Raw genomic sequence first — 14,754 nt, forward strand, 5'->3', positions numbered from 1 at the left:
CTCTTCAGAAGCTTTTAGAATAAAATCATCGTATGAAATATATTGATTTTTTGGTATAACTAAAATGTGAACTGGTGCGTCAGGGTACTTATCACGAAAAGCTAATACATTTTCATTTTCATGTACCTTCTCACAAGGTAACTCACCTCTTAATATTTGAGCAAAGATGTTATTGCTATCATAAACTTCATTGCTCATATTTTAAGAGCGACCTTTTCCTCTTCCTTTATTTCTTTCTACATCAGGCGTAGATAGTGGTTTTATTACTTCACCAGAGGCATCTTCAAAATTCAAAAAAGTACTTTCCAATCCTTCTACTTGCTTTTTGATATCTTGTTCTGATAACTGCATATTTTTTATAGGAGAAATAGCTTCTTTACTTTTACCAAAAGGAAACTCGCTAGGATTAGTGATGTTAAAAGATTTTACTAATTCATCTGTACTTGTAACAGTTTCTGAGGACTGCCCTGGTGACTTTCCAGTTTGTGCTGACCTTAGAGTTTCTGATGGTTTGTTCTGATTATCATATTCTCGATACAATTTTTCTGCAATACCATACAGCAATTTTAAGTCTGTGTGAACTTTAAATTCTCCACCAGTGATTTCTGCAAACTTCTTGAGGTCGCCTTCAACTTTATTAGCAATTCCTTTAAGAACAAGCTCTTTTATTTCTTTCTCGCTCTTGCCTTTATTATCAGGATTAGTTTTAATAGTGTTAGCTATTTCCTCAACGTTAATTTCAATTACAATTTTGTTTTCTTCTCTGAAAATAGTTACATTCGGTAAACCTACTTTTATTTTACCCAATTGTTCATCGTTCAAATAAGGTATATCTCCCGTCAGAGTCCTTGACACTAAAAAAGCTACCTTTCCTGTCCCTTTCTTTTGCTCTGTTATTTCTACACCAAGATCTTTACTAGCTTGTGTGGTTTTTATGGGTGGATCATATTTTTCAAGCTCGCTGCCAATAACATAGCGCCCGCCATTTTTTATGTCGTGCCACATTTCACCCCAAGACTTAAACCAGTTTTTTGGCTGTATAGGATATATTATACCTCCAAATAGAGCTTTTGCACCTCTACCCAGAAAACTTCCTACTCCCGAAGCTGTATTACCAACTTTAGCTAGTATAGAAGTAGATTCTTCATTTTGGTCGTTTTTTGGCATACACACCTCCAAGGTACTTTCTACAACTAAATACATTTTAATTATAGACGAAAAAATTTAAACTTCTATATCCATTATAAGATAGAATTATAGGGATTGCAACCATTATTTGTACATTATCTAAAACATGTAGTATTTTCGCTACTTTTATTGTTCAATTTATTATAAAGAATACTCTATTATGTTTAAATGGAACACAAATAATATCATTGATGCAACTGGCGGAACAGATGTAAATGTTTGCAATTGGATACATAGCTCAAATATTTCAACGGACACAAGAAACATAAAGAAAGGTGATTTATTTATTGCCCTCAAGGGAAAAAATTTTGATGGCCATAATTTTTTGCATGAAGCGTTTTTAAAAGGGGCTGCCGCTGCAATAGTGAGTGAGGGTAAATATAAAAATTTCCCTCTCGTTATTGTACAAGATACCCTAAAAGCTTTGCATGATATGGCATCATACTACATTAGAAATGTTCTTGTTGATGCTAAAGTTATTGCAATTACAGGCAGTGTCGGGAAAACTACTACAAAGGATATGCTGCACACTGTTTTATCGCAATATGGAGTGTCCCATGCAAACGAAGGTAACTTAAATAACAATATAGGATTGCCTTTGACAATTCTAAAAGCTCCAAAAAACTGCCAGTACTTAATCCTTGAAATGGGAATGAATAAAGTTGGTGAAATAAAAGAATTATCAAAGATTAGTAATCCGAATATTGCAGTTATTACCAACATCGAACCTGCACATACTGAAAATTTTTCATCACTATTTGACGTTGTACAAGCGAAGTTAGAAATTCTGTATGGTACGAAAAATAACGGTACTTTGGTCTTGAACAGAGATAATAAATATTATGATTATCTCTCATCACACGCCAATAGAAATATAATAAGCTTCGGTAAAGATAAAAATGCTGAAGTTTGCTTATTAGACATAATAAGAAACGATGACGGGTTAAATTTAAAAATAAGACTAAATAATAATCAAACTATAAACTTTAATTTACGTGTGCAAGGTGAGCATTTTGCTTATTCGCTACTTGCTGTTGCAGTAGTTGTGCAAAGCCTCAGACTTGATTTATCAAAATTACCACTTGCACTTAAGAATTTTAGTGTAACGAAAGGTAGAGGCAATATTCATAAGGTCAAATACAATAGAAAATATATACATTTAATTGATGACTCCTATAACGCCAGCCCTACTTCGATGAAAACTGCAATAAAAACTTTGAGTACATATTCTAATCAGAGAAAAGTAGCTTTGCTTGGTGATATGTTGGAACTTGGTGATAAAAGCATAGAATTTCATACAGATTTGGTTAAGATTGTCACAGAAAATAATATAGATAAAATTTATACAGCTGGTAAATTTATGTTAAAATTGCATGAGCTTTTGCCAGATAATATAAGAGGCACGCATTTTAATGATTCTAATCAATTGAAAAGTGATTTAGCTAACATTATTCAGAATAATGACGCAATTCTAGTTAAAGGCTCACGAGGAATGAAAATGGATCTTATTGTACGAGAATTCATAATAGAATATTAAGCAAAATCATTGTATTAATTTACAGTAACAAATTATTAGGAACTTTAATCGTGACAAAACGTGTAATTATTTTTGGTGGAACGGGGTTTATAGGGAAACACATCGTAAGACGCTTGGCAGCAGAAGGATATTTAATAAAGATATTCACTTGTAATCAGGAAAAAGCTGCTTGTTTAAAATTGTGTGGCAATTTGGGACAAATATCAATATTTAAAGGCGATTTTTTTGATGAAAAATCAGTTCTAGAGGGTATGGAAGAATGTGATGTAGCCATAAACTTAGTGGGAATATTATATGAAGCAAAAAAGCACGATTTTTACGCTGTTCACGTTAAAATAGCTGAAAGGATAGCAAAAGCTGCAAAAATGAAAAATGTACCTATGATGATACATTTTTCTGCTATGGGAATAGAAAGTAGCAAGTTGTCAAAATATGCTCAAAGTAAATTGGAAGGTGAAAAAGCTGTAACTTCAGCATTTCAAGAAGCAATAATAATTAGGCCAAGCCTTGTATTTGGTAAGGAAGATAACTTCTTTAATAAATTTGCAAGACTAGCAACTATTCTTCCTTGCTTACCACTAATTGGCAATGGAACGACTAAATTTCAGCCAATATGTGTAACAGACTTAGCTGAAGTGGTATATCGTATTATCAGTTTTAATAAGCAAGACAAGAAAATTTATAACATGGGTGGACCAAAGGTTTACTCTTTCAAAAGCTTATTGAAGTTTATTCTGAATGTTACTAACAGAAAGTGTTTGTTGATCAATGTATCTTTTCCAATGGCAAAGTTAATAGCTTTCTTTTTAGAAAATAAAATTATTTCTATGCTGCTAAAACCAATAACCGGAGATACGAACCCTGTGCTTACTCAAGATCAGGTGAAAGTTATGATGAATAGTTCAATCGAAAAGTCAGTTGACCTTGAAACAATGAAGGTTCGACCATTAGCAATTGAAAATGTGGTGCCAGAATACTTGAAGATTTATAGAAAGTATTGATAGAAGAGTGTGCCCGGTAGGATTCGAACCTACGACCCTCAGCTTAGAAGGCTGATGCTCTATCCAGCTGAGCTACGGGCACACAACATATATAAAATGCTTCTTAGTACAAGTGAAGTCAAGTATTTCGTGTGAATATGATGTTTATCTTACAACACCTTGTCATTGCAGTTGTGTGTCACGCGCTGCCGAAATTGGATGCGAGAAGTCCATTTATTTTAGAAAATATTATATAGAAAGTTGCTTGACAAACTCCGCCAGCCCCCTTATCATGATAGTGAAGGTATTCAGTTATCTTCATCTGTGCAGATTAAACAGCAAGAAAACAACGTAGTTGGCGTCTTATTTTTAATTTTTTGCACTATGTGCACCTTATGTCTTCACAACATTTCTGGGTTTTTACCTATATAAGCTGAAACGCGCTTATAAGTCGTTTAAGACAGTATAGTACGCCAATTTGCAGGATTAGAGAGTGACAACTAGCTAACGCGGAGTTTCTTTTGCCTTTTTTTCTGCTTAGTAAATTTCTTAAACATTTAAACTAAGGTGAGTTGCGTTTAAAAGCAGCTAAATTGCAGTGTTTAAGATTTAAAAAACGCCAAATACTGAAAATAGACAATGACCAGGTCTTCTTTTGCCTTTTTTTATTTGGTAAATTTCTTAATGTTTGTGGCTAAACGACAACCGTCATCCCGCAGCGGGATCTATGTTAAGAGATACCGCGAATGAATCGCGGTATGACGTAGGATTGCTGTCATTCCGCTACGTGTTAGCGGGATCTCTTGTTAGCGCCGCGGCGGTATGCGGTGGAATGACGATAACTTCGTCATCCCGCTACGTGTTAGCGGATGAGATACCGTGAATAAATCACGGTATGACGGTCTGCGGCGGAATGAGGGTTAAGCAATTCGTCATCCCGCTACGTGTTAGCGGGATCTAGAGATACCGCGGCAGTATGATGGTTAAGTAGGGTGTCATCCCAGTGCTTGACACTGGGATACCTTTGTTGTATTGCCAAAGAGATGAGGAAACTAATGAGCATGACTTACAATGCTTAAGCTTAAAGCATTAGATGCTTTTTACAAGATACAAGGTAGAAACTTATCAATAAGCCCACATCAAGAATCTTATCTGTTAGCTATATATAAAATTTGATACTCTGACTACAATATACTACTATAGATAAAAGTGTTATCAATGGAGCAAAGCATGGAATTAACAGTAGGAAATAATGTGCCATACTACTATAATACCACAGAAGTGGTATTAATGGAACGAGATATGGAATTAGCAGTAGGAAATAATGTACCATATTACTATAATACCGTAAAAGTGTTATTAATGGAGCAAGGTATGGAATTAGCAGTAGGAAATAATGCACCTGATTTTAGCTTACCAACAGATTCTGGTGAAAATTTATCGTTAAGTGAATTTTTTGATAAAAAAAATGTAGTTCTTTATTTTTATCCTAAAGACGATACTCCGGGTTGTAGGATGGAGGCAAAAGGTTTTAGAGATAAAATAGATGATTTTTCTTCCTTTGACACAGTGATAATTGGTGTATCAAAAGATAGTGTTAAGCGCCATGCTAACTTCAAAGCAAAATATTCTCTGCCATTTTCTTTAGTTTCTGATGAGAATGCTGAAATGTTGGAAAAATATGGTGTTTGGGTAGAGAAAAGTATGTTTGGCAAAAAGTATATGGGAATAGAGCGCACTACTTTTTTAATAGATAAAAAAGGTAAAGTAGTGAAGATCTGGAAAAATGTAAAAGTTAGTGGGCATGTTGATGAGGTTCTGGAAGAAGTAAGGAGAATGTAAACTAAAGAATAGGTTAATGGCTATCCATTGCTACATAAAAAAGCTGAAATTACATAATTTTCGTAGCCACTCAAACTTTGAACTGGATTCAGGTGATAGCTCAGTTGTAATAACTGGCGAAAATGGTATTGGTAAAACTAATATACTTGAAGCAATCTCGTTGCTTGCTAAAAGCAATGGAATGAAAAAAGCAAAAGCTAGTGAGATACAAAATAGATTCAGTAATGAAGATTGGGTAGTGCACTATAATTTTTTTAATGGAACGGATTTTAATTCAATTGGTATCGCAAAGAGTTTTAATAAGAAACTAATACAAATTGATGGAAAAACGCAATCAAGTTATTCATCTCTGTATAAGATATCCAATGTAATATGGCTGATTCCACAAATGGACTATGTTCTTCTTAATTCTCCAAGTGACAGATTAAGATTTTTAGACCGTATAGTTTCACTGTTTGAAGAAAATTACACTTGCTGCTACATGAAGTATAGAAAAGCTAAACATGAGCGAAGTAAACTATTGAGGGAGAACATTTTGAACAAAAACTGGTTCTCTAGTCTTGAAAACATAATGGCCGTTAATGCAGTTAGTATTTTACATATGCGATCGTCTGTTTTAAAAATATTACAAGATACAATTGATAACCATTCCAGTAAGCTTTTTCCGAAGGCAAGTTTGAAATTCAGCAGCCAGCTAACTTTGGACGATACTGCAGAATATTTTCAGAATCGTCTAAAGGAAAACAGAGAAAAAGATTCATTGACTGGTAGAGTAACCCTTGGTGTGCATAACGATAATTTTCGGGTTTTTTGTCAAAAAAGAAACGTACCAATAAATCTGTGCTCCACTGGAGAACAAAAGTTATTACTGCTTTCTATTATTTTATCCAGTGTAAAAGCAAGGTGTATTTATTACAATAAGGCACCACTTCTTCTACTTGATGATATAATGTCTCATCTGGATAAACATTACAGAAAGGCGTTAATAGAGGAAGTGTTAAGTATTCAATGTCAAACTTGGATAACTGATGTAAATCAAGATAATTTCAATAGCTATCTTTATTCTTTCAAGTTTTTTGAATTGTTAAGTAAATAAGTGACAATATCCTTCTGCAAAAGGAAAGAAATACTTACGTCCTTGGTCTTTTATTATATGACTGTGACCTTACCCAGATGATATGAATAAGTATTGCTTGGTTGAAAGCAAGAGAAGATAATAACTTTTCAGAGTGGATAGGTGACAGGTTGGTACTTCTTGAGGCACTTTCTGCTCTTACATGGAGTGTAGGAAGAAGACCTCGTGACCCAGATTCTGCCACCGGTGTGGCTCACAAAATGTGATGACCTCGTATAGGAGTTTGGAACAACCGGTACTCTGATATATTGAAATATGCAATTGTGGTTCGCTCTAACCATACATTAAATACATCTTTATTAAACCCTCCTGTGAAGGTCATTGGTGCAATAAACTTCTTTTCAATCCATCCACCTATTATACTCACTCTTTCCCACTTTTTTCCTGGAACATCAGCATATATTTTTTCTCCTCTTGGAGCTCGTGCATATTCTCAGTATAGAATATATTATACCTTTATCATTCGCTTTTGAAAATACTATAAAACAGAAACAAAAGTGCTGTTTATTGCAGCTTTTGGGTAATTTAATGGTAAAAATTTTAGAGAGAAATTTTATACACTATCACTGATATTTTCCCTTAAGTTGACGCCATTGCCTGAACAGATACACTCGGATTTTTTATATAACTATATTTACTATCTTATTTGGTACAACATATACAGTGCGAACTTTGCTTTGACCGATCTTACTGGACACAGAGTCTATCGCTATTTTCTTCAATTCTTCTTGAGGTAAGTTAATTGCCACCTCTATTGTTGTACGTAATTTTCCATTGATTTGCACTGCTATAGTTACCGTATCGTCAACTAATAATGATTCATCAGCTTTTGGCCAAGGTTGACCTCCTATTCCTTGCCATAGGCTTTCAGCTAGATGTGGTATGAATGGTTCGATTACTCTGATTAATATACATATACCTTCATCAATAAGAGATTTTCCAGTTTTTACGTCTATTTCAGCTATTAAATTCGTCATCTCACGAAATTTTGCCACTACACAGTTTAATCTGCAGTTTTCCAAATCATCTGTAAGTCCGTGTAAGAGTTTATGAATTTTTTTTCTGTACTCTAGAAGTCCACCCGTAATATTTTCATTATCATAGTGTATATTTACAGGTCTCAGCTGCATGACCATACGCTGCAATTTATTTACATAACGAAAACAACCTTTCACGCCATCATCGGACCATTCCATATCTTTTTCTGGAGGAGTGTCGGACAACGCAAACAAGCGAGCAGTATCAGCACCATATTTTTCTATGATAAAATTTGGATCAACTGTGTTCTTTTTCGACTTGCTCATTTTTTCAACTTTGCCCACTTGAACCTTAGCTCCTTGTGCAATCAACTCTTTTGCTTCTGCGGGAAATAGCCACTTACCATTTTCGTCTTTATAAGTTGCATGGCAGACCATTCCTTGAGTGATTAAAGTAGAGAAAGGCTCTTTAATATCAAAATAGCCACATTTGGTTAAAGCACGGCAGAAAAATCGTGAGTAAAGCAAATGCAGAATTGCATGTTCTATCCCACCTATATAATAATCAACAGGCATAAAACGATTACATGCATTTTTGTCTATTGATTTATCTTCACTACAGAATGCAGCAAAATACCAGGAAGACTCAAAAAAGGTGTCGAATGTATCAGTTTCACGCTCTGCTTGCTTTCCACATTTTGGGCAATCAACGAACTTCCAAGTTGGGTGCTTATACAGCGGATTGCCACCACTTGTAAATTCTACATCTGCAGGTAGAACCACAGGAAGGTCTTTTTCTGGCACTGGAACAGTTCCGCAATCTTTACAATATATTATAGGTATAGGGCATCCCCAATAACGTTGCCTTGAAATTCCCCAATCATGTAGACGATAGTTTATCGTTTTCTTGCCTATTCCTTTTTCTTCAAGCTTTTTAATGGCTACTTCCTTTGCTTTGCTGACAGTTAATCCGTTTAAGAATTCAGAATTGAACATTACCCCATCGCTGGTGTATACTTCTTTTAAGGTCTCTGTGGCTTGTGCACCCTCTTCACGAACTACAGGAATAATCGGCAAATCATATTTCTGTGCAAATTCAAAATCACGCTGATCATGTGCAGGGCAACCAAAAATCGCACCTTCCCCATATTCCATCAACACAAAATTCGCTATGTAAAGCGGCAATTCCTTATCAAGAAATGGATGCTTGACGTTTAATCCGGTGTAAACTCCTATTTTTTCGCCATTCTCTCCCTTTGCCTTTATGTTATCAATAAAGTCTCGTATTTCTTTGTCCTTAAGATCCTGCACAATAGGGTACTCTGCTGCTACCGCAAGAAAAGAAGCTCCAAATAAAGTATGAGGAGAAGTTGTAAAAATCTTTAATTTCTTATTTAGACCAACTATTTCAAACTCTATGGTGACCCCTTCAGATTTTCCTATCCAGCGCTCTTGCATTGTTCTGACTTTTTCTGGCCAATTTTTTAGATCTTGCAAGCACTTGAGTAAATCTTCAGCGAAATCAGTAATCTTTAAAAACCATTGGGATAACTTACGTTTTTCAACAACTGCGCCTGACCGCCATCCTTTTCCATCGACTACTTGTTCATTTGCAAGCACTGTTTGGTCTACCGGATCCCAGTTAACCCACGACTCTTTTCGATAGGCAAGCCCATGCTTTAAAAAATCCAGGAAAAATTTTTGTTCGTGTTTGTAGTAATCAGGTTCACATGTGGAGAGTTCACGCTCCCAGTTATAAGAAAGACCTATAGATCTAAGCTGCGCACGCATACTATCTGTATTCTCTTTCGTCCATGCCGCAGGGCTAATATTATTGGCCCTTGCTGCATTTTCAGCTGGTAATCCAAACGCATCCCAGCCAATTGGATGCAAAACCTCAAATCCATTAGCTCTCTTGTAACGCGCTATCACATCCCCTATTGCATAGTTACGTAAGTGCCCCATATGAATTTTACCGGATGGATATGGAAACATCTCCAATACGTAACATTTCTCTTGTTCACTATTCTTGCTTACAGAAAAATTCCACTTATCTTGATAAAATTTTTCAACACTTTTAAAATCATATTTCATATAAATCCAAATTCAATTACAGTTCATATGCTTCAAAGGATCAACCGCTTGACCGTTATGCCGTATTGTAAAGCACATCTGCGGATCTTTATCCTGCGTACTTGACTTACCTGCAGACCCAATTACTTGACCCTGTTTTACTTTATCACCAATTTCAACATGTATGTTTTTTAAATAGGAGTACACAGTCATGTAATTATCTTTGTGTTCTACTATAATTAAATTTCCATACCATCTCAGCCCTTTGCCTACATATACCACTTTGCCGGGTGCAGAGGCAACTACATTCGTTCCATTTTGAGCAGCAATTTTTATGCCATCCTTACACGTTCCATCAGAAGACGTAGCTGTACCTTTAACTGGCATTACAAATTTACAATTTACCCCCGCGTTTTGCGCATCATTATTATCTCTGTATATCCTGTTTATGATGGCTTTTCTATTTTCTTTTTTTATTAGAGGCTCCCTAATTAAATGGTACTCTCTTGTATATTCCAGCTCTCTTTTTCCGTAAAATTCTTCGCCTTTAAGCAGCACAGGTGCAGGTTTTTGCAGGCCACAGCCTATTAATATTGCTAATAACATAAGAAATGAGGCTATATGCCACATTTTAAACTCTCACAAAACTCCAAAATTTTAGCAAGACGTAGTGTTTCGCACCTGTTCGTTACTTTCCTCGTTATTTATTTTACTAGTTAAATAATCCCTCAAATCGGTAAGTTCTTGCAACAAATTCTTTGTGACTCTTATATCATTACCAAATTCTTTTTGCACTCCTTTTATTGTATATCCTTTATCATATAGCATGTGTTTTACTTTCTTTATGGCCTCTATACACTTACGATCATATAGCCTTCTTCCTTTACGCTTTGTAGGCTTAATTTGATGAAATTGACCTTCCCAAAATCTTAAAACATGCTGTTCCAAATGTAGCTCTTCAGCTACTTCCCCAATCGTATAAAATAATTTTTCCTTATTCATTAATTATTGATTAATTTTTTTATAATTTTTGAAGGCCTAAAAGAAATTGAACTTCTTGCCTGAATCATCACTTTCTCTGATGTATTTGGTATATTTCCTGGTCTTTCCTTCTTTTTCTTAACCAAGAATGTTCCAAATGACGATATTTTTACTATTCCATCCTTTGCCAAGCTTGTCTTTATTTCGTTCAATATATCATCTATTATCGAAGAAGAGTCTTCCTTTGATAATCCTATTTCTTGGTTTATATTTTCAGCTATCGTTGCCTTAGTTACTGTTGTGTCTTTTGTTGTAACGTGATCCATTATTGATAAATATTACAATACGTAAATATAATATAGCAATCGACTCAAGATTCAGCTACCCTATTTTTTAGGGTATGTCTCTTCTGTAGCATAATTTAAAATACTAGCAACTGCCAACATTGCAAATATTGCAAAAAGCGCCATTTGATGATTTGTAAAAAGTGCTAGCATTGACACTATAATTCCGCTGACAATAAACATAAACCCATTGATAATAGATGAAGATGTGCTAATGTATTTTCGTTTCACAATCTCGCTGCCGACAGTAAAATTAAGCATATGTCCTCCCGCAAAAAACCCGAACATTAACATACAAAAGTACACAACGTGGACTGTTAAATGGCTGCATAGTAAAATAATAATTGAGACGCCTTGCAATAAAGCAAAAGCAGAAATTACATATTTCCTATTTTTAAATAAGTTTGAGATTCGATCTGCAATTGGAGCACCAACTGCAGGACCAAGCCATAGTATTGCGGTTGCTATACCTGACTCCATTGTATTGAGTTCTGAGTTGCCCAGTAACCTTGGAGCCCACAGGGTGTTAAGTGCTAAAAATGTTCCAAAAGTAATAGCACCCACCACTGAAGTTATCCAGATATCTCTTAATTTTAGCACTGTGAACATTACTGTTCTTATAGAGTTTTGTATTGTGCATTCTTCTGAACTGCTTTCTGGAAGCGTGTTTGGACAAAAAAGCGTAAGTACAAATATCAACACACCAAACAGTATTATGCATACAATCAGATTCTTCCAATCTGCACCTTCGGCAAGCAAGCTAGAGAACAATATTTGAATTATCAGTGCAGAAAGGCTTGAAATTGTCTGCACTAGTGAAAACATCAGGCCAAATTGGGCAACGGGAAAACAGATGCTACTTATATGAGCAGCACCAATAAAACCAAATGATGCTCCAGTTGCAATCAACACTTGAGACAAAATCAAATGGGAAAAATTGTTACCGTTAACAAGGATAAGAAACCCGAGGATTATAGTTGATAACGAGAAAGAATAAATTTTTTACTGGAAAAAACATTAAACGTTGCCCCACTAAAAAATTGTAAGATGGCAAAAGTCCAAGTATATACTGAGTTAGCTAGCGCAACTTGCATAATTGTCAGTCCAAGTTCTTTTTCGAGATTCACACTTATAAAAGTATAAATTATCTGCATATTGCTGAATATAACAACCAAGTTACTGATCAGCCAAATGAACCAAGCTCCGCTTTCCATAAGATTTATTTTTATAAGTAATCTATTAGAAATTTAACACTAAGTCTCTTTTTAAGCTATTGTTTCCTGAATAAGTGCTGGACTTGATTCCCTTTAGTTTTATTGTATAATTAAATAATTTTATTCTAGAGGTTGGTAATATGGCACCACAAGATAAATCTCAATTCAAAAAGTTTGACAATATATTAGCAAGAATAAGTGACACCATTGATTCTGGTAAGGGTGATTCTATTGAGATTTATGATGAAATAAAAAATTAGCTGAGAGAAGAACTTAATAATGTATGTGAAGAATGGAAAAGTAGTGAATTTAATCCAAACTTCAGATTCAAATTAGATGATGGTTATGAAGTAGAAACAACACTACTGCACATTGCCATTCAATGCAGGAAAAGTGCTGCATGTCCACCACTAGTCCAATGCTTGTTAGATCAGGGAGCTGATCCCAACGTACAAGATAGTCCTCATAGTAGTTTTACCTTAACCTGTGTCCTAATGCCTTTTTTAAACCACCCGTGTCCAATCCATAGCTGTACGAACATTCATTTTTGAAGACAGCAAATGGTGTCATTCCAGTCTGGAATCCAGAAATTTTGCTTATAACTGAGCTGATGAGCTAAAGGTAGTTGTCTTACGCTAAAACAAACGTTTTTAATTAAGTTGCATAGAACCAGTGTCTGGGCACTGGGATGACACCCCATAAGTGTTGAAAGTGCAATCACACAAGGTGATTAATGGTATGTAAATCTCCTCTTGATATCAACTTTCGTTGTTGGGAAAGCAGATAAACCACGTCGAAAATTCGCTTAAACCTTCTAACCACAGGCAAAAAGGCGCTTTTTTAATTTACCATTGAAATTTATGCCGTTAACCACCTTATATAATGCCACTTATAGCACTTTCAACACTTATGGATGACACCCCACTGGTGGCCCAAACTACAACGTTCGTACAGTTGTGACTTGTATAGCGGGAATTGGTATAACTAATTTACTTATCAACATATCCACTAACTATAATCTGTGTACCGCTACACAGTTAGAAGTATTTTTTGATTTTACAATACAGCTTGAGATTCAATTTTTATAATTTTCTTGTTGACTAGCCAGACGGTATCTACCTTCTCGGCTTGCTGCTTTTGATAAAGTGTGGTTTTCAAGACCATATCAAATAGATCCTATTAAAAATCAATCGAATCTTCACATGTTTGTTCTTCATAAAAGAAGTTCAATGTTATCGTAGTACCAAGTTTTGCTTCACTTTTAATGTCAAAAGTTCCACCCATTAACTCTACTAATTTCTTGCTTAGCGGTAATCCGATGCCCGTACCTTCATTTCTATATCCCGAATCTGCTTGGCCAAAAACAGACATAACTTTATATATATCCTGCTGCATTATTCCTATTCCATTGTCATGAAACTCAATAGTTAATAAGTTTTTTTCTATATTTTCTTTTATCACCATTCTTATTAAACCATCTTTGGGAGTAAACTTGATTGAGTTTGATAATAAATTTATTATAACTTGTTTCATTCTCTTAGGATCTGCAATGACTAATAATTGTTTATTAGTCATCTCTTTTTTTAAATTAATCCCTGCTTCTTTTAATTTAGGTAATAGCATATTTATGCATGAATCTATTATTTTGTTCAGGTTAAACTTCACTTTTTCTACTGTTAAACTACTTGATTCAGCTTTTGAAAAATCTAACACATCATTAATTAAGGTAAGTAAGTGTGTTCCTGCATTATATATATCGTCTGCATACTCCTTGTATTGAGAGTTATCCATTGAACCTAAGGTTTCATTTTTGATCAACTCCGCAAATCCAATAATAGCATTAAGAGGTGTGCGTAATTCATGTGTAACGCTTGCAAAAAATTTTAGCTTATTTGCATTTTCTTGCTCTAATGCCTCTTTTATCTGCTGTAATTCAATGTTAGTTTTATGTTGCTTGGCTAGCATTTGGGTATTAGAAAAGTGCAAATAGAACATTATTAATATTAAAATTATTAATAATAAGCCCAAAAATGTTAAAAATAGGCCATATGCTATAACATAAGAATTATTGTAGTTTCGAAGAATCTTCAAAAAAAACGACGGTTTAACGCTATTTTCATGGAATATAGGAAAAATAGAAGTTAATGTATTTCCTGTAGTATAAAATATTTCTTGGTTACTTAATAGTTCATCAATTTCATCGTTTGTAAGTAACTGTTCATAATCATAATCTTGAGTGTTAAAATTACTGAATATTATTCTGCCGTTTTGATCATACAGTATTAAGCTGAAATCCTTTACTTTGCTCACTGATTGTAATAATTCAGCACGCAGTTTTACCAGTTGGTTTATGTAATCAAAACTTTTATATTTAATGTGATGCTTTTCTATTAGTAAATAATGGTATTTTTTTATCATGCCATTTTCCAGTATACTTTTTAAGTTTACACTTGAATCACGGTAAGAAGAAAGGAAATTACTCC

At 34.6% G+C, this 14,754-nt stretch overlaps 5 protein-coding genes and 1 non-coding gene across 6 annotated transcripts; 3 read left to right on the top strand and 3 right to left on the bottom strand.

Annotated features, from left to right (window-relative positions):
* The first annotated feature begins 1,348 nt into the window (after positions 1-1,348).
* Positions 1,349-2,725, top strand: LOC105558363. The gene has a single exon (XM_012005985.1). The coding sequence runs from the start codon at positions 1,349-1,351 to the stop codon at positions 2,723-2,725; it is 1,377 nt and encodes a 458-aa protein (XP_011861375.1).
* Positions 2,726-2,976: 251 nt separating this feature from the next.
* On the top strand, positions 2,977-3,726 carry LOC105558364 (NADH dehydrogenase [ubiquinone] 1 alpha subcomplex subunit 9, mitochondrial-like). Its single transcript, XM_012005986.1, has one exon. The coding sequence runs from the start codon at positions 2,977-2,979 to the stop codon at positions 3,724-3,726; it is 750 nt and encodes a 249-aa protein (XP_011861376.1).
* Positions 3,727-3,734: 8 nt separating this feature from the next.
* On the bottom strand, positions 3,735-3,808 carry Trnar-ucu. Its single transcript has one exon. It is a non-coding gene; the product is annotated as a tRNA-Arg (tRNA).
* Positions 3,809-4,923: 1,115 nt separating this feature from the next.
* LOC105558365 (peroxiredoxin Q, chloroplastic-like) lies at positions 4,924-5,547 on the top strand. The gene is made up of 2 exons (XM_012005987.1): positions 4,924-5,152; positions 5,201-5,547. The coding sequence occupies exons 1-2, from the start codon at positions 4,924-4,926 to the stop codon at positions 5,545-5,547; spliced, it is 576 nt and encodes a 191-aa protein (XP_011861377.1).
* Positions 5,548-7,302: 1,755 nt separating this feature from the next.
* On the bottom strand, positions 7,303-13,435 carry LOC105558366 (putative leucine--tRNA ligase, mitochondrial). The gene is made up of 7 exons (XM_012005988.1): positions 13,391-13,435; positions 12,750-12,847; positions 11,528-11,817; positions 10,794-11,017; positions 10,425-10,725; positions 9,864-10,328; positions 7,303-9,713 (listed from the first exon to the last, which is right to left on the bottom strand). Exons 1-7 carry the CDS (start codon positions 13,433-13,435, stop codon positions 7,303-7,305), a joined length of 3,834 nt encoding a protein of 1,277 aa, XP_011861378.1.
* A 15-nt stretch (positions 13,436-13,450) lies between these two features.
* LOC105558367 (hybrid signal transduction histidine kinase B-like) lies at positions 13,451-14,236 on the bottom strand. Its single transcript, XM_012005989.1, has one exon. The coding sequence runs from the start codon at positions 14,234-14,236 to the stop codon at positions 13,451-13,453; it is 786 nt and encodes a 261-aa protein (XP_011861379.1).
* Positions 14,237-14,754: the final 518 nt, after the last annotated feature.

This window comes from Vollenhovia emeryi, unplaced genomic scaffold, assembly GCF_000949405.1.
Source record: "Vollenhovia emeryi isolate VEMERY1.0 unplaced genomic scaffold, V.emery_V1.0 DF939351.1, whole genome shotgun sequence".
NCBI classification, from domain to species: domain Eukaryota; kingdom Metazoa; phylum Arthropoda; class Insecta; order Hymenoptera; family Formicidae; genus Vollenhovia; species Vollenhovia emeryi.

Excerpts from the sequence above, each read along its gene's own strand:
- LOC105558363 (XM_012005985.1), top strand. The coding sequence starts at position 1,349 with ATGTTTAAATGGAACACAAATAATATCATTGATGCAACTGGCGGAACA.
- LOC105558364 (XM_012005986.1), top strand. The coding sequence starts at position 2,977 with ATGGAAGAATGTGATGTAGCCATAAACTTAGTGGGAATATTATATGAA.
- LOC105558365 (XM_012005987.1), top strand. The coding sequence starts at position 4,924 with ATGGAGCAAAGCATGGAATTAACAGTAGGAAATAATGTGCCATACTAC. Across the intron at positions 5,153-5,200 it reads TGGTGAAAATTTATCGTTAA|ACGATACTCCGGGTTGTAGG; the intron begins GTGAATTTTTTG and ends TTTATCCTAAAG.
- LOC105558366 (XM_012005988.1), bottom strand. The coding sequence starts at position 13,435 with ATGGTCTTGAAAACCACACTTTATCAAAAGCAGCAAGCCGAGAAG. Across the intron at positions 12,848-13,390 it reads AAAAGCAGCAAGCCGAGAAG|ACTGGAATGACACCATTTGC; the intron begins GTAGATACCGTC and ends TCTGGATTCCAG. Across the intron at positions 9,714-9,863 it reads TCAAGTAATTGGGTCTGCAG|ATAAGTGGAATTTTTCTGTA; the intron begins GTAAGTCAAGTA and ends AATTTTATCAAG.
- LOC105558367 (XM_012005989.1), bottom strand. The coding sequence starts at position 14,236 with ATGCTAGCCAAGCAACATAAAACTAACATTGAATTACAGCAGATAAAA.